General features: G+C 40.2%; 1 protein-coding gene across 1 annotated transcript in view; it reads left to right on the forward strand.

Annotated features, from left to right (window-relative positions):
* Positions 1 to 21,361, forward strand: part of SLC28A2 (solute carrier family 28 member 2) — a 35,905-nt gene extending 14,544 nt beyond the window's left edge. The window contains exons 9-18 of the mRNA XM_036248851.1: positions 718 to 798; positions 1,232 to 1,312; positions 2,720 to 2,845; positions 2,928 to 3,058; positions 3,435 to 3,603; positions 3,810 to 4,007; positions 4,607 to 4,688; positions 5,997 to 6,095; positions 6,301 to 6,412; positions 21,244 to 21,361. Of these exons, the coding sequence (XP_036104744.1) occupies positions 718 to 798; positions 1,232 to 1,312; positions 2,720 to 2,845; positions 2,928 to 3,058; positions 3,435 to 3,603; positions 3,810 to 4,007; positions 4,607 to 4,688; positions 5,997 to 6,095; positions 6,301 to 6,412; positions 21,244 to 21,361 (1,197 nt within the window). The remainder of the gene's footprint in view (positions 1 to 717; positions 799 to 1,231; positions 1,313 to 2,719; positions 2,846 to 2,927; positions 3,059 to 3,434; positions 3,604 to 3,809; positions 4,008 to 4,606; positions 4,689 to 5,996; positions 6,096 to 6,300; positions 6,413 to 21,243) is intronic.
* The last annotated feature ends 2,133 nt before the right edge of the window (positions 21,362 to 23,494 follow it).

Here is a 23,494-nt window from a genome sequence, read left to right on the forward strand (position 1 = left end):
TACACTGTGTCAGCTGCTCTTGAAAGGCTGAGAGCTTAATTTAGAGGCCTGAAACGTAGTCCATGTATGGCATACATAAGCACATTTGTACAGTGATCCCCCCTTACCTGCCAGGGATACATTCTAAGACCCCAAGTGGATGCCTGAAACCACAGATAGTACCAAACCCCACAAGTACTATGTTTATTTCCCCTACACATACATACCTTTGATAAAGTTTAATTTATAAATTAGGCAATTTCACAGAAGATTCATTCTTACCATAGATCTTAGCAACCTCAGCATGTGATTTTTTTCTTTTCTTATTAAGTTGAGAACGTTCACTTTTCTCTTAGAGGAAGCACTTCATGAGTGACCAGCATCACTACTCTTGTGCTTTGGAGTCATTAAGTAAAACAAGGGTTACTTGAACACAAGCACTGAGATACTGTGACAGTTGATCTGATAACTTAGACAGCTAAGTGACTAACTGGCAGGCAGGTAGTGTAAACAGTGTATATACTAGACAAAGGGATGATTCATGTTCCAGCTGGGACAGAGTAGGACAACACGAGATTCCATCACTCTAATGGTGCACAATTTAACACTTATGAATTATTTACTTCTGGAATTTTTCATTTCATATTTTCTGGCCATGGTTGACTGTGGGTAACTGAAACCACAGAAAAGGGGGGACTACTATAATATCTCATCAGTTGCCTGTCATTCTCATTACAGGCCTTACCGATCATCATTTACTTTGGATGCGTGATGTCCATTCTCTACTACCTGGGCCTTGTGCAGTGGGTAGTGCAGAAGGTGAGTCATCCTCCTACACCACTCAGGAGGTGGGCTTTCATCTTGTGGTCTGTCAAGAAGCATGAAAATGACACTTTGGAAAAAATGCTCACATGTAGGATCTAGATGTTAGAACTAGTGTAAAAAGGCAAACTGTTCAGCATGCCTGATATCAGGTCAGGCCCAGGCTGTAGGTAGGCTGAGGGGCAGAGCAGGAAGAGAAAATGGGCCGGCCTGCCACTTCACACTGAGTTTTAACCTACTGGTTCTGGAAGCCAAGAGCCCTGTGTTCTGGTTCAGGCGCTGGAACTTGCTTTGTGGCCTTGGGCTTGTCACTCCACTTCTCTAGGCCTTAGTTTCCTTACCAGTTAAATGGAGAAGGGGGTGGGGATTTGCTGGGTACTCCCCAAGATTGCTGCTGATGTTAATTGTTTAGGTCTTTGCATCCCTTTAGGTCGCCTGGTTTTTACAAATCACCATGGGCACCACTGCCACAGAGACCCTGGCTGTGGCAGGAAACATCTTTGTGGGTATGGTAAGTACCCTGAGGCCTTCTGACCTTTTTCCTGGCAACAAATAGTGTGGCAGAAAACAGGCTGAGAAAAGTATGTTTTCCTTCTGAAAAGTCAAATAAATGAGCTGTGTGGGCAGCCAATCACTGATGAAAGAAAACTCAGAAGTTCAAAGGAAACTCAGCTCATTGCTTTTACCCTTCCTATGTATTAATACTTAGTTTGGACATCCTTAACCACCAATCTAACTTCTTATACAGGAATTTAGGGAAACATCCTGGTCCAAATCTTACTGCCTTCAATGTCTATGAAGGATATTTGTTCTATGGTTCTGGTTTCTCCCTGTGATCCTTGTTTTCCAGGGTCTCTAAGGAGGCAATAGCTGGTCTTGCTCAGAGCTAACACCAAGGCTCATCCGCATAATACCTAATTTGATACACATATATGAAAAAGGTGCTCAATATATGCTATTAACTGATTAGCTCAATGTTAGGGACAATGGCTTGTCAAATTGACAAGGAGTTCGTACTGAGGTCTTTCTCTCTCAAGGCCCTAAGCTGATGAACTGTTTCTGAAATGTATTCAGAGTATTTCTGTGTACTTCCACTACAGCACTCCACATTTTACCGAAATTATCCAAAAATCAGCTTAGTTTCCTCTGCTAGAGTATAAGCTCCTAAGAGTAGGAACTTTGCCTTATTTATATTACTATCCCTAACATCTAGTACAGCATTAGACACAGTCATCACTCATCAAGTGACAAGTAGCATTATCTTAAGTTGATGCTAAATATAGTTTACAGAGTTGGGTCTTCATACTTTCATAACATTTTCACAAACATTTCTTTCGATTCTGTCATCAACATTGGGCCTTAATAATCTATTTACAATTAATTTAATGAGTACTTTTTAAGCTACTAATATGTACTCAGGAAGTGCGCTGTATTTCATAAGGTCATTCATTAAGTACAGCAGGTCCTTGAATAATGTCTGGACAAAATGTATTTCATTCAACTTTGTTTCATTATAAAGTTGATGTGATACCATAGGAATGTAACTTTTGCTTATATCAATTAGTCGATGGTAAAACTGGTTTTATTATGCATTGTTTTGCTTAAAGTTGAAGAATCTATCAACTTTGAAGGAGGACTTACTTTATATGATTTTGGACATGGAGAATATACCATTTCTTTTCCATAATATTTTAGAATTTAAATAAATAAGACAAACATGTATGAAAACTGATGAGAACAATGGCAGCCAGGATATGATTAGGTGCCAGAGAGTCAGGCAGATGCTGGGAGAGGCTGAAAGCAGAGCTCCATGCTGGTAGGGCGCTCACATTGGAGGATGTGTCCCTGGGGCCAGGTGGGCACTGTGGGGTGGGGAGGTGCATCCTCTCGAATCTGACTCACTTCTCCTTGTTCATAGACAGAGGCACCTCTGCTCATCCGACCGTACCTTGCAGACATGACACTCTCTGAAATCCACGCAGTGATGACTGGAGGGTTTGCCACCATTTCAGGCACTGTGTTGGGAGCCTTTATATCCTTCGGGGTAGGCATAATCTGTTTGATCACTCCTGGGTGAGCCCAAGTTCGGGTTCTGCAGACACCGATTCCTGTATCTGGCCTTACAGATCGAAGCGTCATCCTTGATTTCTGCGTCTGTGATGGCTGCCCCTTCTGCTCTCGCCTTGTCAAAGTTGGTATATCCAGAAGTGGAGGAATCCAAGTTCAAGAATAAGGAGGGGGTAAAATTGCCCCGTGGGTGAGTCCAATGAGGATCCACCGTGGGGGATGGTGAGGTTAGGTGCAGAGTCAAGAGTAGCACTGTGGTGGCAGAGGCTTCAAGTCTCCTGGAGAAAGAATAATCTGATTCCATATCCCCTCTTGTCTGCCTCTGCCTCTAGCTAATCATGTTGATTTTCTTTGTTTGTTTAACCTTCCACCTGCCTGTCTTCTGCATACCAGTATCCTCTGCCCTAGGTGTCAGTACAATTTCATGTCAATTAAATCTGATACTGCTTCAGTGGAATCTCCACCAAAAGGGTCACCAAGGAATCTCATCACCTCTCAAGTCCTTTCTGTAAGGGGCTGAGACTAATCCAGACATCATATTCTTCTCATATGCCCAATAACCTCAGGAAGGAGACGAATGTCCTGGAAGCTGCCAGCAATGGAGCCACAGATGCCATAGGCCTTGCTACTAACGTAGCAGCTAACCTGATTGCCTTTTTGGCTGTGTTGGCCTTCATCAATGCTGCCCTCTCCTGGCTAGGGGAATTGGTAGACATACAGGGGCTCACTTTCCAGGTAAAGAATTACATGTGTTGGGCTATCCCTCTAGTGCATTCAAGTGGTCCTTGAACTATGCAGGCTCTCCTGACCCACAATGAGCTAAAAGACAGCATGGATAGGAGGGTGGAGGAGACTGAGTTAAGGCTCCATAGAAAGTTCTTGTGTCCTGACCTGTGTTACTTGTTCTTTCTTTTCCTGGATATCTCTTTCTTTTCACCTAGGTGATTTGCTCCTATATCCTAAGGCCCATGGTTTTCATGATGGGTGTAGAGTGGGCAGATTGTCCAATGGTGGCTGAGATGGTGGGGATCAAGTTCTTCACAAATGAGTTTGTGGCCTATCAGCAACTGTCTCAGTACAAGAACAAACGTCTCTCTGGAATGGAAGAATGGATCGAAGGAGAGAAACAGTGGATTTCTGTAGGTGACAATCCGGAAAAGCATAAATCATCTGTGGGGAGACAGAAAGTATTACACAAATTTGTTTCACACCCACGGATCCCTTTCCAGTGTCCCAGGCCTAATCAGAAAGCGAATGTAACAGTATGCTTAGCTCAGCATCCCAGCTGTCCTGAGATCAGTGTGCTATTCCTCCCTCGCACTCTGACTCACCTTCTCTCTATAATTGCTGGGCTTTTACAGTTGGGGAAGTCCAGGGTGGACACTATTTTTGATGATCTAAAGCCCACTGCTACATTTATAAGTTTAAATTGCTATAAATTGATATCCTTTTCTGTCTCCCTCTGTCTCTCCCTTCTCAATCGTCCTCATCTCTAGGCCTTCTCCTTCTTCACCAACTTCAACAAGAAGAGTGTTCGGCAAAGAGGCCCACTGTGGTTTCCATATCATTATTTCTGTTATAACTCAGGAAGTGATTATTTTCTGAGCATCTTTTCCATATTCCTGAGGGTAGTGTGGAAAAGATGGGAGGTTCTATGATCTCTGGAACTTCTATCATGATTATATGACTGCACATATGGGACTGAGTTTATTTACTTATTTACTTTTGTTTTTCCTAGGTGAGAGCTGAAATCATTACAACATTTTCACTCTGTGGATTTGCCAATTTTAGTTCCATAGGAATCACACTCGGAGGCTTGAGTGAGTTAATTCATTTTCCCAGCTACCCAATAATCCAGACAGATCTCAGACTCTGTGGTAGGCAGACCTGATGTGTCAGTACAAGTTGAGACCAGATAGAGAAATTGCTGTGAAATGGGCCCTCTCAGGCACAGTTAATTTGGAGTTAAGGCAACCATGCTACCTGGCTATGCATGGAGCCCAGGCTGGGCTTACAATCTCAATTTCTGTTACTTGTACCCTTTGATTGGAGGCCCCAAAACTATTTTATTTTTATTTTCCCTTTGAGGAAGATTATAATGATATTACTCTTCTTTTGCCATTAAATTGGCATAGTGCATATATAAGTAAAGATACTTTGTTTTTATTCAGTAGCAAAGGTACTTTCTGAAATTAGTGGCTGCTCACCAGTTGTCTTCACAGAAGTAGAAGTTTCACAGGAATCAAAAGACAAATAAAATGACCAGACACATAAGGCAGATAGATAGTAAGAGCGAGTGGTGTCAAGTGTGGGACTGAAAGCTACAAATTACCAGGTGGGGGAGGAGTGGTATTAGAAGCAGACACAGATACATTGGATTGTAGGTGATGGTTGGATGAAAAAATAAGAGGAAAGTGGAGTTGTTCTTGAGGGCAGGGGCAGCGAGGATGACCAGCAGGTTCCAAGAGTTTGGAAGATACAAGTTAGAAATAGATTATAAGAAGAAATACAGCTTAGTGTGTCCATTTATTACGGTGCTGATATTTGGACTCATTAAGTGGATTTATTTGGTAGCTGATTGAACAATTTAAAGGCGAAACAATTTCCTTTTGGTTTATTTATTCCCTTTTGTTAAATACTTGTCTGTACTGTTCTAATTCTGATGCCCGATTACTGTTTGGTTGGGAGATTGCCACCTAGCAGTGATCAGATGCGCATCATGTGAGCAAGGCCAGGTGAATGTGGCCATCCTTATCCCTCTGGCTCAAATCCATCTAATTCTGGTCCTAGCCTAAGAGTGCAAATCTCAACTAGTGAACACCAGACATTTGTGCCTGTTTGGAGCAAACCAGAGCTGTCTTTGATCCAGATACATCTTGGGAAGAACCACTGGGATTAGGGTCAGACACACATTTCCTGACCTGGGGAATGTTTGAGTTAGTGAACCTTCAGGACTAATGTATATACACACTTCTTAGGGTCCCGCTGGCCGATCTCTGGTGGTTAGTGATACAAAAGCTATTCATCTGCTGTGTTTTGTTCTTCTGCATTCTTTAATTGAAGGTCAGGGGAAATATAAGATTGGCTGGTGAGAAAGAGATCAAGTTATTTTGTTTTGTTGTCTGCAGCATCAATGGTACCCCACCGGAAGAGTGACTTGTCCAAGACTGTGGTCAGTGCCCTCTTCACAGGGGCCTGTGTATCCCTCATCAGTGCCTGTGTGGCAGGTAGGTACCTCAGTTTAGAGTCCTGACAGAAATCATATACCTAGATCCTGACAAGATCTCAGAATACTGATTTAACCATCCATCTTACAGACGCATAGAAAAGGCACCTAATCTACAGTGTTTTCCAATTTATACCCAAATTATTGAGAGCCTTCAGGAATATGTGTAAAATCTTCCCCTTAGTATCTCTGTCTCCTTTTTTCAGGAATCCTCTATGTTCCCAGGGGAGCCGAAACTGATTGTGTCTCCTTCCTAAACACAAGTATCACCAATAGAACCTATGAGGCCTATGTGTGCTGCAGAGGGCTCTTCCAGAGGTAAGTGACCACCAGGGTCCCAGCTTCCTCCCCTTACACACCATCCTCAATTCAGCAATCTTCTGGGATTGGGAGAAATAAGGTCTTGAGAGTAATCGTATAGATGCTAAATAGAGTGTTTAAGAAGGAAGATGGGTATTTGTGGTGGTCTAGATCTATGTTCTTTTCTCTTATTATCTCTAGCTTGTATTATCTCTAGTATGGACAAGTGACAGATTTTACCTGTACTGGTGGGATGCTGAGAAATGGAAGGGCAGGGAAGAAGAAAGGAAGTGTGGTTTCCCTGATAAGAAGTTAGTGTATTTATTATGACTGGAATATTGTAGGTGAAGACTTGGCAATGGTCCTACGGGGTTAAAAAATTATGGGCTTCTTCAGACAGAAATGACAACTAAAAGAGGATAGAGTTGAATTGACAAAATCATGATGCATTCAGATAGTGTAAAAGTGAATCTGTTGACCAATTTCTGGGATATTATAATAGTTTTCTGGTTCCTCTTGTGAGGAGCTTGGACGTCACCACTCCATTCTAACAAGTAAAAACCTGAACAATTCGAAAAATCAATAATTTATCTTAGATTCCTAAGAGTGCTAACAACACAAGGCAAACCACTGCCCCCAAGACTGGAGAAACAGGCAAATACAGGGAGTCACGATTATTGGAGCAGAGACTCATGGGTGGAAACTGCCGCAGAAACCTATGCAGGGGCAGAGGAACCTGAAACTGTAATTGCGGAGGCATAGTGAGGACAAGTCTGAATGTTGAAAACTGGGTGGGGGGGTCCTAGGGGGTGTTCCCACACTTTTGTGAATTTTACCTCCAGGAGATAGAGCAGGTTCTCACTGTGCTTCCGGCTGGGTGAGAGGAAAAAGGAACCATTAAAAAATATATCAGAGCACTGTGGTGTTTGTTTGTTTCAACACATGTTTTATTTATTTTGTGTGAATACCAGGAGTAGAATTGCTGGATCCTGGATTAGATAAATAAATGATGAAAAATATGCAATTGTGAAGTTAGTCTGTAGAGCAGTAGAACAGTGTGGTCAAATACAATCACTTTATCAGGTGCTCCACTTGAACCTTAGTTTTCTATGAGTTATTTTTATTTTTATTTTTTTTTAAATATTTTTTTATTTTTCAGTTACAGTTGCCATGCAAAATTATATTACTTTCAAGTGTACAACCCACTGATTAGACATTATATAACTTACTAAGTGATCATCCTGATAAATCTCATACCCACTGACACCATACATAGTTATTATAATATTATTGTCTATATTCTCTATGCTGTCCTTTATATGCCTATGACTATTCTGTAATTACCAATTTGTACTTCTTAATCCCTTCACCTTTTCCACCCATTCCCTCAACTCTCTGTAAGTATGTTGTGGTTTTTCTTTAATCCTCACCTGAGGATATGTTGTTGTTTTTTAAATTGATTTTAGAGAGAGGAAGGGAGAGAAAGAAACATCAGTGTGAGAGAGCAACATCGATCAGTTGCCTCTTGTCTGTGCCCCAATCAGGGATCAAATCCACAACCTGGGTATGTGCCCTGACCAGGAATTGAACTTGCCACCTTTCAGTGTATGGGATGATGCTCCAAGCAACTGAGCCACACAAGCCAGGGCTTCAAGTCTGCTTCTGTTCTGCTTGTTTATTTTGTTTTTTAGATTCAGTTGTTCATGGATATGTATTCATTGCCATTTTATTATTCATATTTTTTATATCTTTTTCTTCTTAAAGAAGACCCTTTAATATTTTATGTAATACTAGTTTGGTGCTAATGAACTCCTTTAGCTTTTTCTTGCCTGGGAAGCTCTTTATTTATCCTTCTATTCTAAATGATAGCTTTGCTGGGTAGAATACTCTTGGTTGTAAGTACTTGCTTTTCATCATTTTTAATATTTCTTGTCAATTCCTTTGGGCCTGCAAAGTTTCTGTTGCAAAATCAGCTGACTGTCTTATGGGAGCTCCCTTGTAAGTAACTAATTGCTTTTCTCTTTTTGCTTTTAAGATTCTCACTTTGTCTTTAATCTTTGGCATTTTAATTATGATGTGTCTTGGTATGGGCCTCTTTACATTCATCTTGTTTGGAACTCTCTGAACTTCCTGGACTTGCATGTCTATTTCTTTCACCAGGTTAGGGAAGTTTTCTGTCAATATTTTTTTCACATACCTTTTCAATTCTTGCTCTTTCTCCTCTCCTTCTGGCACCCCCATGATGCAAATGTTGGTATGCTTGTAGTTGTCCCAAAGGCTCCTTATACTATCATCATTTTTTAATTTTATTCTTTTTTATTTTTGCTGCTCTGATTATTTTCTGCTTCCATATCTTTCAAATCTCTGATTTGATCCTCTGCTTCATCTACTTCACTGTTTATTCCCTGTAGTGTATTCTTCATGACAGTTAATATATTCTTACTTTCTGACTGGTTCTTCTTTATGTTTTCTAGTTCCATTTTTATGTTTCCTATTTCTTTGTTGAAGTTCTAAATAAGTTTATGTACTTTTCCCCTAAATTCATAGAGCATCCTTATAACCAGTGTTTTGAACTCTGCATCTAGTAGATTGCTTGTCTCCATTTTGTTTAGTTCTTTTTCTGGAATTTTGTTCGGTTTTTTCATTTGGGACATTTCTTTGTCTCCTCATTTTGACAACCTCCCTGTGTTTGTTTCTATGTATTAGGTAGAGCTGCTATGTCTCTGGGTTTGGTAGGGTGGCCTTATACAGTATATGTTCTGTAGGGTTCAGTGGAATAGCCTCCCTGTTTACCTGAATTGGGTACTTCAGGTGCAACCCTACTCCCACTGTGCTGGGTACACCCTCCTATTGTAGTTGAGCCTTGATTGCTGTTGATATATCAGTTGGAGAGATTTACCCCCAGGCTGATCAGCTGCAAGGACTGGCTGCAGCCATCATGGAGGATCAGTTGTGTAAGGCCTCATCCCTCAGAGCAGGACTTACTTCAGGGGAGCTCTGATGCCTGCTGAGTCCGCCCCTTGAGTATATCACTTGTGGAGATGCTTGGGTGGTCCTTTGACATGGTCTGAAGCTGTTCACCAGGTGCACTGGCTCTGGGGCCTCTGGGAGGTGCAAGCCAAGATCAGCTGCCACCTGTGTTCTGTCCCAGAGCTGCCCATCGTGAGCTACAAAGTAGTCTGCAGATGGCTGCTATTTATACTGGGCTTGGAGGTGCCCAGGAGAGGCCAAGTTGTGAAACAGGCTGGCTGCTGCGAGTGCCAGGCCTGTGGTCACTTAGTGAGATATGGGGTGCACTGAAGCCAGATACTACTTGTTTGAGAGATTTTAGGAAAGTCTGAAGCATGAGCCAGGATAGGACTTCATATGGAAAAGCCACTGGAAACAGCTTGGATCGGCCTGAAAGACGGGTGGGCTAACAGTGTGAGCCAGGTTGATGGAGACTCAGATATGGCGCCTGCCTACTGACCCTGTGGGGAAAGGGCTGAGAAAATGAATAATGCTCCTGGCCATTGTGACTCAGTGGTTGACTGTTGACCCATGCACCAAGAGGTCACCGGTTCAATTCCCGGTCAGGGCACATGCCCAGGTTGTGGGCCCGATCCTCAGTGGGGGGCATGCAGGAGGTGGCCAATTGATGTTCTCTCTCATCGATGTTTCTATCTCTCTCTTCCTCTCCATTCCTCTCTCACTCTAACATTAATAAAGAAAAAAAATGAATTAGGAAAAGAAAAAAAATGACTAATGCCCTCTGCCAGCACTTCTGTCTGGGAGAAAGCTACCCCTCCAGTTCTGTCCCTGATGCCAGATACTTCAATTCCTCCCTGTATGTCCCTGGTGCCTTTTGAGCTGCTGTCCCAGTTCAGGAGCTCAGAGTAAGTGAGTTTGAGTAAGTCCAAGTGCAGGCCCTTTAAGAGGAACACCTGGGACTCTAGAAGCCCTTTGTTTCACTCAGCCACAATTCCCACTGGTTTTTATAGCCAAATGTTATAGGGATTCCTGGTTCTGGAACCCTAGGCTGGGGACCCTGGTGTGGGGATGGGACCCCTCACTCCTCAGGGGGAACCTCCACAACCGAGATATCCCTCCTGATTTTCATCTGCCATACAAGGGTGTGGGATAGCCCATTCTGTGTTTCTGTCCCATTCTTAGTTGTAGGACTTCTGTTCAGCTAGATTCCAGGCAGTTTTGAATAATGGTTGTTCTGTAGTTCAGCTGTAATTTCGATGTGGCTGTGGGAGGATGCGAGGACCACATTTACCTATGCCACCATCTTGACTGGAAGCCTGTATATTTTGTTTCTTTGTTTCTTTGTATTTTTAACAAGGACCACCCTCAGGGGAAACTAGTTAACCATAGCCTAACCTGCTAGGGTATTACCAGAGCCTAAATGACCTGGGAGAAGGGAAATACCTAACTTGAGCTCACTCTAGCCATCCTGTCCCACTTAAGGGGGGAGGAAAAACCGGAGAAATACTTATGAATTTCACAGCCCAGAGGCACAAGCTCACTAAAAGTTTGAGACCTAGTCATAGCACTGTAGCATACTTACCCTCCCCCCCACATCTTATTACCATATCACATTATTAAAAACCTATTTACAACAGCTTCTTATATATATATATCATGTCTGGCTATCAAAAAGAAACTCTAAAAAGGCACTCTTAAAAGCAAAAAACAGCCCTGGCCGGTTTGGTTCAGCGGTTAGAGCGTCGACCTGCGGTCCTGAGAGACCCGGGTTCGGTTCCCGCTACGGGCATGTACCTCAGTTGCAGTTTGTCCCCGGCCCTGGTTGGTTGTGTGGGTGGCAGCCACTCGATGTGTCCTTTTCACGTCGATGTTTCTCTCTCTCTCTCTCTCTGTTCCTCTCCCCCCCCCCCCCCACTCTACCTGAACAAAAAATGGAAAAATGTCCTCGGGTGAGGATAAAAAATAAAAAAAAAGCAAAAAACACAACTTGAGGAGACAGAGCAAGCATCAGAAGCATACATGGCAGGGATACTTGAATTAATCAGACTTGGAATTTTAAACTACGATTAATATGCTAAGGGCTATAATGGATAAAGTAGATAGCATGCAAGAACAGATGGACGATGTAAGCAGAGATATAAGAATCCTCAGAATGAACCAAAATGACGTTTACAGATTAAAAAGAACTGTAACAGAAATGAAGAATGCCTTTGATGGGATTATTGGTAGACTGCACACAGATAAGGAAAGAATCTCTGAGCTTGAAGACATATCAATAGAAACCAACAAAACCCAAAAGCAAAGAGAACAAAGACTGGAGAAAAAAAAAAAAAAAAAACCCAGAAGATCCAAGGACTGTGGTATAACTACAAAAGGTGTAACATACTCATAATGGGCATACCAGAAGGAGAAGAAAGGAATAGAACAAATATTTGAAACAATAATGACTGAGAATTTCCCCAAATTAATGTCCAGCAGCAAGCCAAAGATCCAGGAACCTCAGAGAACACCAAGCAGGATAAATGTAAAAAAAAAACAAACAAAAAAAACCAAATCTATACCTAGGCATATTTTCAAACTACAGAAATTCAGAGATAAAGGAAAATACTGAAAGAAGCCAGTAGGAAAAAGAAAAAGAAGCATATATCATTAAGCTAAAAGAACTAGTTATAGGACACACAGAAAGAAAGATTTGAGGAACTAGAATGTCTGGTTCTGCCAAAGCAAAAGATGTATATAGCAGTGATATATGGGTGAATGAAGAGAGTGCAGAAGACAATGAAGAGAGTTCCAGGAAATGAGGCTAAAATATCTTAAAAGGCCTTGTGCAAAATGCTAAAGAACTTAGATTTTGACTTACAGAATTCTGAACATTGACATGATAACATTTTTTTGGTGCATGGGTCGATGCTCAACCACTGAGCCACACCGACTGAGCTTTATGATAACATTTTTAAATTTTATTTATATATTTATTTTTCTCCAATTTGTAATAATTTATTTTTGTTACAGATGTTTCTCCTTTTTTCCCCCCCTAGACCCTCCTCCTCCCCATTCCACCCTCCCCACTCCCTAGCATTGTTGTCTATGTCCATTGGTTATGCATACATGCATATAAGTTCTTTGGTTTAACTAATCCATCCTCCCCCAACCCCCTACTCTGAGGTTGTCAGTCTGAACCATACTCCTTTCTATGTCTCTGGGTCTATTTTGTTCATCAGCCCACTTTGTTCATTATATTCCTCAAATAAGTGAGATCATGTGGTATTTGTCTTTTTCTGATTGGCTAATTTCGCTTAGCATAATATTCTCGAGGTCCCTCCATGTTGTCTCAAAGGATAAGAGATCTTTCTGTCTTACAGCTGCATAGTTTTTCATTGCATAAATGTACCACAGCTTTCTTATCCACTTATCTATTAATGGACCCTTGGGCTGTTTCCAGATCTTAGTGATCATAAATAGTGCTGCTATGAACATATATTCTTTCTGATTGGTGTTTCAGGCTTCTTAGGATATATTCCTAGAAGTAGGATCACTGGGTCAAATGGCAGTTCAATTTTTCATTTTTTGAGGAAACACCATACTGTTTCCCATAGTGGCTGCACCAGTCTGCATTCCCACCAGCAGGATAAGATTAAAAAAAAAAAAAGATAATTCATTTAGATGTTAGGGAGACCAATAAACACATTGCTGCAATAGTCTGAGAAACGGTAACAGCTGATACTAAGTGGTTATGAGGGTGGAAATGCACTAGACCAAGGAGAATTAATAGGATTGGTCAGTGATAGATAGGAGGGGAGGATGGGGTAAGGAAGGGAAAGAAGCCTCAAATGACTGTCTCCTTTCAGGCTTGGGAAAGTGGACCTAAGGGGACTAGTTCACTTAGAAGAGGACTAGTCCCAGGAATGGGAATAGAGGGGAAAGATATGGGTTAGCGTAATTCAGTTTGATATGTTGACTTGGAGGTATCTGTGGACCGCTGCGTGAAGCTACTCACAGGCCACCTGGGGCCTGGGATTCAGGAGAGAAATCAGAGCTGGAGATATATTTGAAAGTTATCATTAAGTAAGTGATCTGTTCCCTAAACAGGTAGATGTTCGGGTGCCAGCTGCTTAACAGGTTACTATACCAAGTTAAGAGATGTTACCCTCTTGTGTTTGGAGGTTATCATCAGAGTAGGCAACTAACACTCTTTGAAAAACTAATCCTTTTATTAACTATTAAAGATGAATCATAAACTGGATAGATTGGCATAGTTTTGATTCCTGTGTTCTTGTGGCAGTTCAGTGGATTTCATTGTAAGCACAATCTAAAGGAAATGAATAAAGTGAAAATGTCTAATTTTTGTTTAACAATGAGTTGTCTTTCCATCGATGAAAAATTAATATAATACTCTCTCCTGCTCATTTCTGCCTCCAAAGCTGCAAGTGATTTTTTGTCTATAATAACTTACTTAGTGTCATTAGTATCTAGAATCTGAAAAAGATCATGTTTTTGTCCAATTTTATTTATACTAAATTTGAATGACTCTAGGCCAACATGGTGATGTAGGAGGCTCCTGAATTTCCCTCCTCCAAGCTGCACCGAATGTACAGCTTCATACTAAATCCCTCTGAGAGAACCAGAAACTAGCTGAGTGACTCCTACACACTGGGCAACTGAGAAAATACCCACGTTGAATTGGGTAGGAAAGGCTAAGACAGTGTCACCCCAAACCCCACCCCTGGCACAGCACCATATGATCGAGGGAACTCCCAACTCTCAGCTTCTCCCAGAGGAGTGAAGGGTTTGGATGCACATCTAGGGCACCAACCTTTTCCCCCTTAAATATGTTTCTATTGATTTTAGAGAGCGAGGAAGGGAGAAAGGGAGAGAGAGAGGGAAGGAGAAACATCGATGTGAGAGAGATACATCGAGTGGTCACCACCCACACGACCCCAACTGGGGCTGGGGACAAAATGTACCTGAGGTACATGCCCTTAGCTGGAACTGAACCTGGGACTTTCTGGTCCATAAGCCAACGTTCTAACTGCTGAGCCAAACCGGCCAGGGCTGAACTGGAGTCCTTTTGGTGCCCAGAATGATGCTCAACCAACTGAGCCACACCCACCAGGGCTAGGGCACCAACTTTTAAGGCTCCCATCTGAGGGATAGGCTCCCCAAACTTCTAGTTCTCAGAGCTTTTGGGGCCTAGGTTCCCGAGTCTCCCAGAACCATAGCAAACAAAGAGCAGTTCTTAACAGGCAGTGAGCACTCATTGCAGCTACCCTCCAAGGCTCTGTGAGAGGAACAGGCAAAATTGCTCATTCCCCAGCCTTTCCCAGGAAAGGATTTGAAAGCATACTTTCCAAATTGCTGCCTGACTACTGCTTCTAATTAGCGTGAATCTAAGTGCTAATGGCAATCCTGCCCAGAGTCCAAACAAGCCTGTGGGCACTTCCCCGACCTTCTCCCTCAGGCTCGCTTCAATGATAAAACCAGGTCATCAGCACTTTTCTCGAAAGAAAAGTGTGCACATGTCTGGTGCCACAGTTCTTGTGGTGCTGCCCAAGGGACAGGCTTCCAGATCACCTGGCTTTGATAGCCAAAGTGGCTTGCATTTATGAGCCCCACAGGGCTGTAGCAGATAAAAAAATAAATAAAGCTGTTGTTAGTGGGTGTGTGTGAGAGAGCATGCTCCATGGCTACCGCCCCTCCCCCCCCCACACACACACACAGGGCTCAGAGCAGAGGGAAGCGGGCAAAACACCCATTTCCCAGTTTTCCCAGGGAAGGGGACTGACTGCATACTTGACAAGCCACTGCCTGAGGATCTGGCATCTAATCAGCATGTATCTAGGGGATGACTGTGATTTTCCTTGGAGTTCACTTTCTTCCTCCAGCTCACTCCAACAATAAAACAAATTTGACAGTATCTCCCTGGAAGGAACATATACACATATTTAATGTCCCAGTTTTTATGGCTACCACAGAAGGGACAGGCCCCCAAATCACCTAGCTCTGATAATAAACTGGGTTAGTCCAATAGGAAATATAGCAAACAAAGCTGCAGTTTTAAAATGAGCACAATAGCACCATCCAATAGCTATACATCCAGGTTCAGCACAGAAGGAGCAGGCAAAAATGCCCGTCTCCCAGTTTCTCCCTGAAAGGGGTTTCACGGAATACTTTCCCAGCTGGTACCTGGGGATCCAGCTTCTAATTAGCCGGCATCCATGTGCTGACTGCAAACCTCTCCTTTAGGACACTAAAGAGACTTACACAGAGACACATGATTACATTGTTAAAAGTTAAAAACCAAGAATCTTAAAAGCAGCAAAAAAAAAAAAAGTTACCTGTTACATACAAGGGAATCCCCATAAGAATATTAGCAGATTTTCTGGCAGAAACCTTGTAGTTCAGAAGGGAGTGAGAAGACATATTAAAAAAGAAAACCTGCCAACCAAGAATACTTTATCAGGCAGAATTGTCTTTCAGAAGTGGAGAAATAGTGTTTTCAAGACAAGCAAAAGCTGAAGGAGGTCATCACCACTAGACCAGCCTTATAAGAAACAAACAGCAAGACAATAATAGTAGAGGACTTGAATACACCCCTTTAATAATGGGTAAATATATAGACAGACAATCAACAAGGAAACATTGGACTTAAACTACATAGTATACCAGATAGACTACCATACATTTACAGAACAATCAATCCAACACCAGAATACACATTATTTTCAAGTACAGATGAAAATTATCTGATAGATCACATTAGGCAACAAAACAAGTCTTAATAAATTTAGAAAGATTGAAACCATATCAAGCATCTTTTCTGACCACAATAGTATGAAGTAGAAACCCGTTACAAGAAAAAACTGGTGAATTCACAAACATGTGGAGTTCAAACAACATGCTCTTAAACAATGGGTCAAAAAATAAATCAAAACAAATTTAAAAGTATCTTTACGAGGAATAAAATGTAACTATGTCAGGTGATGGATGTTAATTTATTTTGGTAATCACTTCATTATAGATACATGTATCAAATCATTATGTTGCATACTTTATACCCTATTATATGTCAATTACATCTCAATGAAACTAGGAAAAAACTTAAAAAAAAATCTTGTGATAAATAAAAAATGAAAACCAAAACTTTTGAGATTCAGCAAAAGCAGTTTTAATAGGGATGTACATAGTGATCAACATGTACAGTAAGAAAGAAATGAAGATCTCAAATAAATGACCTAATTTAACACCTGAAGGAACTAGAAGGAACTAAATCTAAAGTTAGTAGAAGGAAGGAAATAACAAAGCTCAAAGCAGAAAAAAATGAGACAAAATAGACAACAGAAAAAAAAAATCTATGAAACAAAGAGCTTTTTTTGAGAAGATAAGCAAAAAACAAACCTCTAGCTAAGAAAAGAAAAAGAAGCCCTTGCCGGTTTGGCTCAGCGGTTAGAGCGCTGGCCTGCGGTCCTGAGAGACCCGGGTTCGGTTCCCGCTAAGGGCGTGAACCTCGGTTGCAGTTTGTCCCCGGCCCTGGTCGGTTGTGCGGGTGGCAGCCACTCGATGTGTCCCTTTCACGTCGATGTTTCTCTCTCTCTCTCTGTTCCTCTCTCTCCCCCCCACTCTACCTGAACAGAAAATGGAAAAATGTCCTCGGGTGAGGATAAAAAAAAAAAAGAAAAGAAAAAGAAGACTCAAATAAATAAAATCAGAAATGAAAGCAGATACTACAACAGCACATAGGAATACTAAGAGTCATAAGAAACTACAGTTGACTCTTGGAAAACATGTATTTGAACTGTGTGGGTCCACTTATATGTGATTTTTTTCAGTTGACTGAAGTTCATTTGACCCATGCAGTTCAAATCCAAGTTGTTTAGGGGTCAATTCTGCAAATGAGAATATACATATGCAGAGGGCTGACTATAGTTGTATGTGGATTTTCAACTGTGAGGGAGGTTGGCACTCCTAACCCCCATGTTGTTCAAGTGTCAATTGTACTATGAGCAATTATACTTCAAAATAAAAAATAGATAACACAGAAGAAATGGATAAATTCCTAGAAACATACAACCTACCAAGACTTAATCATGAAGTAGAAAATCTGAACACATTGATTACTAGTAAGGAGATGGAATCAGTAATCAAAAACTCTCTAAAAAAAGAAATATCCCAGGACTAGATGATTTTATTGGTGAATTCTACCAAACATTCAAAGAAGAATTAATGCCAGTCTTCTCAAACCCTTCCAAAAAACATAACAGAAGTGAACACTTCCAAACTCACTTTATGAGGCTAGCATTACTGTGATACCAAAGTCAGACAGTGACATTACAAAAGAAAAAAAAAATTACAGGCCAAAATTTCTGATAAATAAAGTTGTAAAATTCCTCAACAAAATGTTGGCAAACCAAATTCAACAATACATTAAAAAGGATCAAACATCATGATCAAGTGGGATTTATTCCTAGGAATGCAAGGATAATACAACATACACAAATCAATAAATGTGATTTACCATTTTAACAAAATAAAGGATAAAAATCATACAATCATCTCAATAGATGAAGAAAAAAGCATTTGACAAAATTTAACATCATTTCATGATAAAAAGACTCTCAACAAATTAGGTATAGAAGGAAATATACTTCAACATAATAAAGACCATATACAGCCCTGGCCGGTTTGGCTCAGCGGTTAGAGCATCGGCCTGCGGTCCAGAGAAACCCAGGTTCGGTTCCCGCTAAGGGCATGTACCTCGGTTGCAGTTTGTCCCCGGCCCTGGTTGGTCGTGTGGGTGGCAGCCACTTGATGTGTCCCTTTCATGTCGATATTTCTTTCTCTCTCTCTCTTCCTCTCTCCCCCTCCCACTCTATCTGTGCAAAAAATGGAAAAAAAATGTCCTCGGGTGAGGATAAAAAAAAAAAAAAAAAAAAGACCATATACAGGGTGGGGCAAAAGTAGGTTTACAGTTGTTCGTGTGGAAAATAATACAATAATTAATAATATAAGAATAAACCCTTTGTTTTCTGTACTCACAACTGCAAACCTACTTTCGCTCCAACCTGTATGACAAGACCACAGCTAACATCATAGTCAATGGTAGAAAGCCGAATGCTTTTCCTCTAAAATTAGGAATAAGACAAGGACTCCCACTCTCACTGTTTTATTCAACATAGCCAGAGCAATTATGCAAGAAAAATAAATAAATGGCACCCAAATCAGAAAAAAAAAGTAAAATTATGTTTGTTTGTAGATGACATGATCTTATATATAAAAACCCTGAAGATGCCACCAAAAAACTGTTAGAACTAATAAACAAGTTCAGTAAGTTGCAGGATACAAGATCAATATACAAAAATCAGTTGTGTTTCTATACATTAACAATTAACAATTTATTTCTGCAAAGAGAAATAAAATAATCCCATTTACAATAGCATAAAATATACTTAGGAAAAATTTAACTAAGGAGATGAAAAATCTGTACACTGAAAAGTATAAAACATTGGTGAAAGAAATTGAAGACACAAATAAATGGGAAAGATGTCCCATGTTCATGGATTAGAAGAATTACTGTTATTAAAAGGCCCATACTACCCAAAGCAATACAGATTCAATGCAATCTCTACCAAAATTCCAATGGTGTTTTTCATAGAAATAGAAAAAACAATCCTAAAATTCATATGGAACCACAAAAGACCCCAAACAGCCAAAGGAATCTTGAGAAAGAAGAAACAAAGCTAGAGGCATCATACCTCCTGATTTCAAGCTATATTACAAATCTATAGTAATCAAAATAGTATGGTATTTGCATAAAAAACAAACAATGGACATGCACAACAAAGCTGGGGACGGGGCAGGGAGGGGGGGAGGTTGTCAATGAGAGAAAAGGGGAAACATCTGTAACAAAAATAAATAAATACATAAATAAATAAATAAATAAATAAATAAATAAATAAATACACATAGATCAATGGAACAGAAGACAGCCCAGCCCTGGCCGGTGTGGCTCAGTGATTAGAGAGTCATCCCATGTACCAAAGGGTCTTGGGTTCAATTCCTGGTCAGTGCACATACCCAGGTTTTGGGTTCAAGGCAACTGATGTTTCTCTCTCTTCTGTCCCTTCCTCTCTCTCTAGAATCAGTGAAAAAACCATATATTTGGGTGAGGATTTAAAAATAATAAAAGACTGCCCATAAATAAACCCATGGATAAATGGTTTTGTTTTTACTAAAGAAGCCAAGAATATACAATGAGGGAAAGATAGTCTCTTCAATAAATGGGGTTGGGCCCTGGCCGGTTTGGCTCAGCGGTTAGAGCGTCGGCCTGCGGTCCCGAGAGACCCGGGTTCGGTTCCGCTAAGGGCATGTACCTCGGTTGCAGTTTGTCCCCGGCCCTGGTCGGTTGTGCGGGTGGCAGCCACTCGATGTGTCCCTTTCACGTCGATGTTTCTCTCTCTCTCTCTGTTCCTCTCTCTCCCTCCCACTCTACCTGGGCAAAAAGTGGAAAGATGTCCTCGGGTGAGGATAAAAAATAAATAAATAAATAAATAAATAAATACATAAATAAATAAATAAATAAAATAAATGGGGTTGGGAAAACTGTATATCCACATGTAAAAGAATGAAACTGGATGGGACCCTGTTTTACAACATACATAAAAATCAACTCAAAATGACTAAAGACTTGAATGTAAGACTTGAAACCTTAAAACTCCTAGAAGAAAACATAATCAGTAAGCTCTTTGACATTGGTGTTGGCAATAATTTTTTTGGATTTGAACCAAAAGCAAAGGCAACAGAAGCAAAAAACAAACAAGTGGGACTTCATTACATGAAAAAGCTCCTGCACAGCAAACAATATCATCAACAAAATGAAAAACAAAAAAAACGACTTATAGAATGGAGGAAATATTTGCAAACCATATATCCAATGAAGAGTTAATATCTAAACTATACAAGGAACTTGTAGGAACTTATATAACTAAATAGCAAAAATATAAAATTTAACAATTAAAAATTATTTAATTAAGAAATAGGCAGAGGAACTGAATGAATATTTTTCCAAAGAAGAAATTCACATAGCCAACAGGTACATGAAAATGTGCTTAATGTCACTAATTAGCAAGCAAATGCAAATCAAAATCACAATGATATATCACCTTACAACTGTTAGGATGGCTGTTATGAAAAAGATAAGAGAGAAGTGCTGGCAAGGATGTGAAGTAAAGGAAACCCTTATACACCGTTGGGGGGAATGTAAAGAGTACAGGCATTATGGAAAAGAGTATGGAGGTTCCTGAATAAATTGGAAGTAGAACTACCACATGACCCAGCAATCCCACATCTGGGTATATATCCAAAGGAAATGAAATCGCTATTTTATGCCCATGTTCATCGCAGTATTATTCACAGTAGCTGTGCTATGAAAACAACCTGTCTGTCCACTGATGGATGAATGGATAAAATATATATAAAATGAAATATTATTTATCCTTAGAAAAGAAAGAAGTCCTGGTATTTTGCAACAACATTAAGCAAAGTGAAATAAGGCTAACAAAGACAAATGCTGCATGGTATCACTTATATGTAGAATCAAAAAAAATTTTTAAGTCAGATTCATAGAAACAGAGTAGAGTGGCAGTTGCCTGGGACTGGGGGGTAGAGGGGGTGAATGGGGTGGAAATAGAGGCTAGTATACTGGTATTATCTTGAGCAGGAATGAGAAAATACACTTAATTCTGTCCTATTTAATTGATCATTGTGATTGGATGCATTTATAGGTCTTTTTTTTTTTTAGTTGCTTGGTAGAACTTATTGATATATCCTGTTGCATTTTTTTTTTTATCTGACCCATTATGTATCTCTCTGGCTTTTCATTTCAGTACTTCTCTGAGTGGCACCAACGCTCCTTCTTTTTCCGGTCCATGGGAAAATAAAGAGTTCAGTGCCATAGCCCTTGCTAACTGCTGTGAATTCTATACCAATGCTGCGTGTGCCTAAGGCTGGTCCATTTTCATGACAGTCTTGATCTTGACAGATTTTGATGGTAAAGGTATTTATGTACTCAAGAGTTCCCACTCTACAACTAACTCACCACGATCTTTAACAGTGAATCTAAAGTGTTCCTTTGGTTCACGTTATGACAGGAATGAAAATCAGCTGTTGTCTTTCCATTATTTGAAACAAATAGAAAATTCTGTCAGAGTTTATATGTGAAATAATAAATATTAACATATCAAAAATATTTTGCAATTCTTGCTTCTAGTTGCCATCTTAAAAAGTATGTGATGCAGTCTGTTATAAATATGATTTGGTATGTAATGTGTACTGTGGTGAAAAGCTGTATTTTTTGGAGTTCTGTGGATGAGCTAGGTTATGGTACTAAAGGTACACATGAAAGTTACATGAATATATAATGATAAATTTTTTTCTGGTCTTCCCACATACAAACTCCTTAACATTACATAGTAAACTAAAAGTATTTCCTACATGCAAACTTGAAAGGAATGTCCTTCTTAAAGGCCCTTACTTTGTTTTAGGATTCTGCTTTGGTGCCATATTTGCTTCAAGTTTACAGGGAATCCTTTAAAACAGTTGTTTTCAATGGGAAGGAGGTCAATTTTGCTTCCCAGGGAATGTGTTGGGACATTATTAGTTGTAACAAATGGGGGATGCTACTGCCATCTACTGGGAGAGGCCAGGATTGCTACTAAACATCTTATAATGTACAGGTTTCTCTGGCCCCAAATGTCAACAGTGCTAAGATCGAGACACTTTTATTTAAAATGCTTAATATATACCTTATATATGATATTATTTATAATATTAATAATGTTATAGCCTAAAGGAAGAGTCTTAAAAGAATGTAGAGTTCCTCAAAAGTTAAACATGGGATTACCTCATGGCCCCACAATACCCCTAGGCATAGATGCAAAAGAACTAAAAACAGGTAGTCAAACAACTACATACATGTATGTGTTCATAGTAGCATTATTCACAATAGTCCAAGGATGGAAACAGTCCAAATGTCCATCAATGCCTGAAAGGATAAACAAATTGTGTTATGTACATATGATGAAATTTTATTCAGCCATAAGAAGCATGAAGTACTGATATATGCTACTTACAAAGAGGAACCTAGAAAATATTATGCTAAGTCAAAGAACTGAGACACAAAAGCTTATTATTATATGATTGTATTTTGTATAATTCCATTTATATGACATATTCAGAATAGATACGTCCATAGAGACCATATAGATCAGAGTTGCGGGGGTCTGGGGGAGTGGGGAATTAGGAGTGACCACTTCATGAATACGGGGTTTTAGTTTAGGGTAATGGAAATGTTTTGGAACCAGATAGAGGTGGTGGCTGCACAACATTATGAATGTACTAAATGCCACTGATGTGTTCACTTTTGAAAGGTTAGTTTTATGTTATGTGAATCTGTCAATAAATTATACATATATATTTTTTAATGGATGTAGACACTTGTATGTTCTCTTAACTAATCTACCTTCTTCCACTGCACAATTATCTGAGCTCAGAACCTCTTAGTCTTCTTTCCAGTCTCCATTCCTGTCTCCTCTCTCCTATTTTCCGAAGTTGACATAAAAGAAAACAAAGCCTCAGTAAACTGCCTCTCAGCCTGCACACGGGTTTTCACCCTGGCCTGGTTTCTTTCTGAGAGGCAGCAGAATGCAGTGGTTGGTGGTAGCCCACACTAGGCCGGATTACTTGGGTTCTGATTCCTGCTCTGCCACTTTTCCTTGGGTGATCTTGGGCAAGTTCTTTAACTTCTCTGTGCCTTGGCATCCTCATCTATAAAATGGGGATAACTGGACCTGCCTTATAGGTAAAGGTTCTGAGGTTGACTGCCCACTGTAGGCTCAATGTAAGGATTAGCTGCTCCTAATCATCATGATTTAAGGAGCTTAGTTCACGACTATCAATTTATTGTTATGTATGCAATTTAGTTCACACAAGGAAGTATGTAGCATGGAAGGAACTCCTTATCTCCTTTCAGGAGAAAGGGTGGGCTTTCTAATTTTGTTTCCTTTTTTTTTTTTTTTTTTTTATCGTCACCCGAGGACATTTTTCCATTTTTTATTCAGATAGAGCAGGAGGGAGAGA

Source organism: Molossus molossus, unplaced genomic scaffold (assembly GCF_014108415.1).
Source record: "Molossus molossus isolate mMolMol1 unplaced genomic scaffold, mMolMol1.p scaffold_m16_p_1, whole genome shotgun sequence".
Lineage (NCBI taxonomy): Eukaryota > Metazoa > Chordata > Mammalia > Chiroptera > Molossidae > Molossus > Molossus molossus.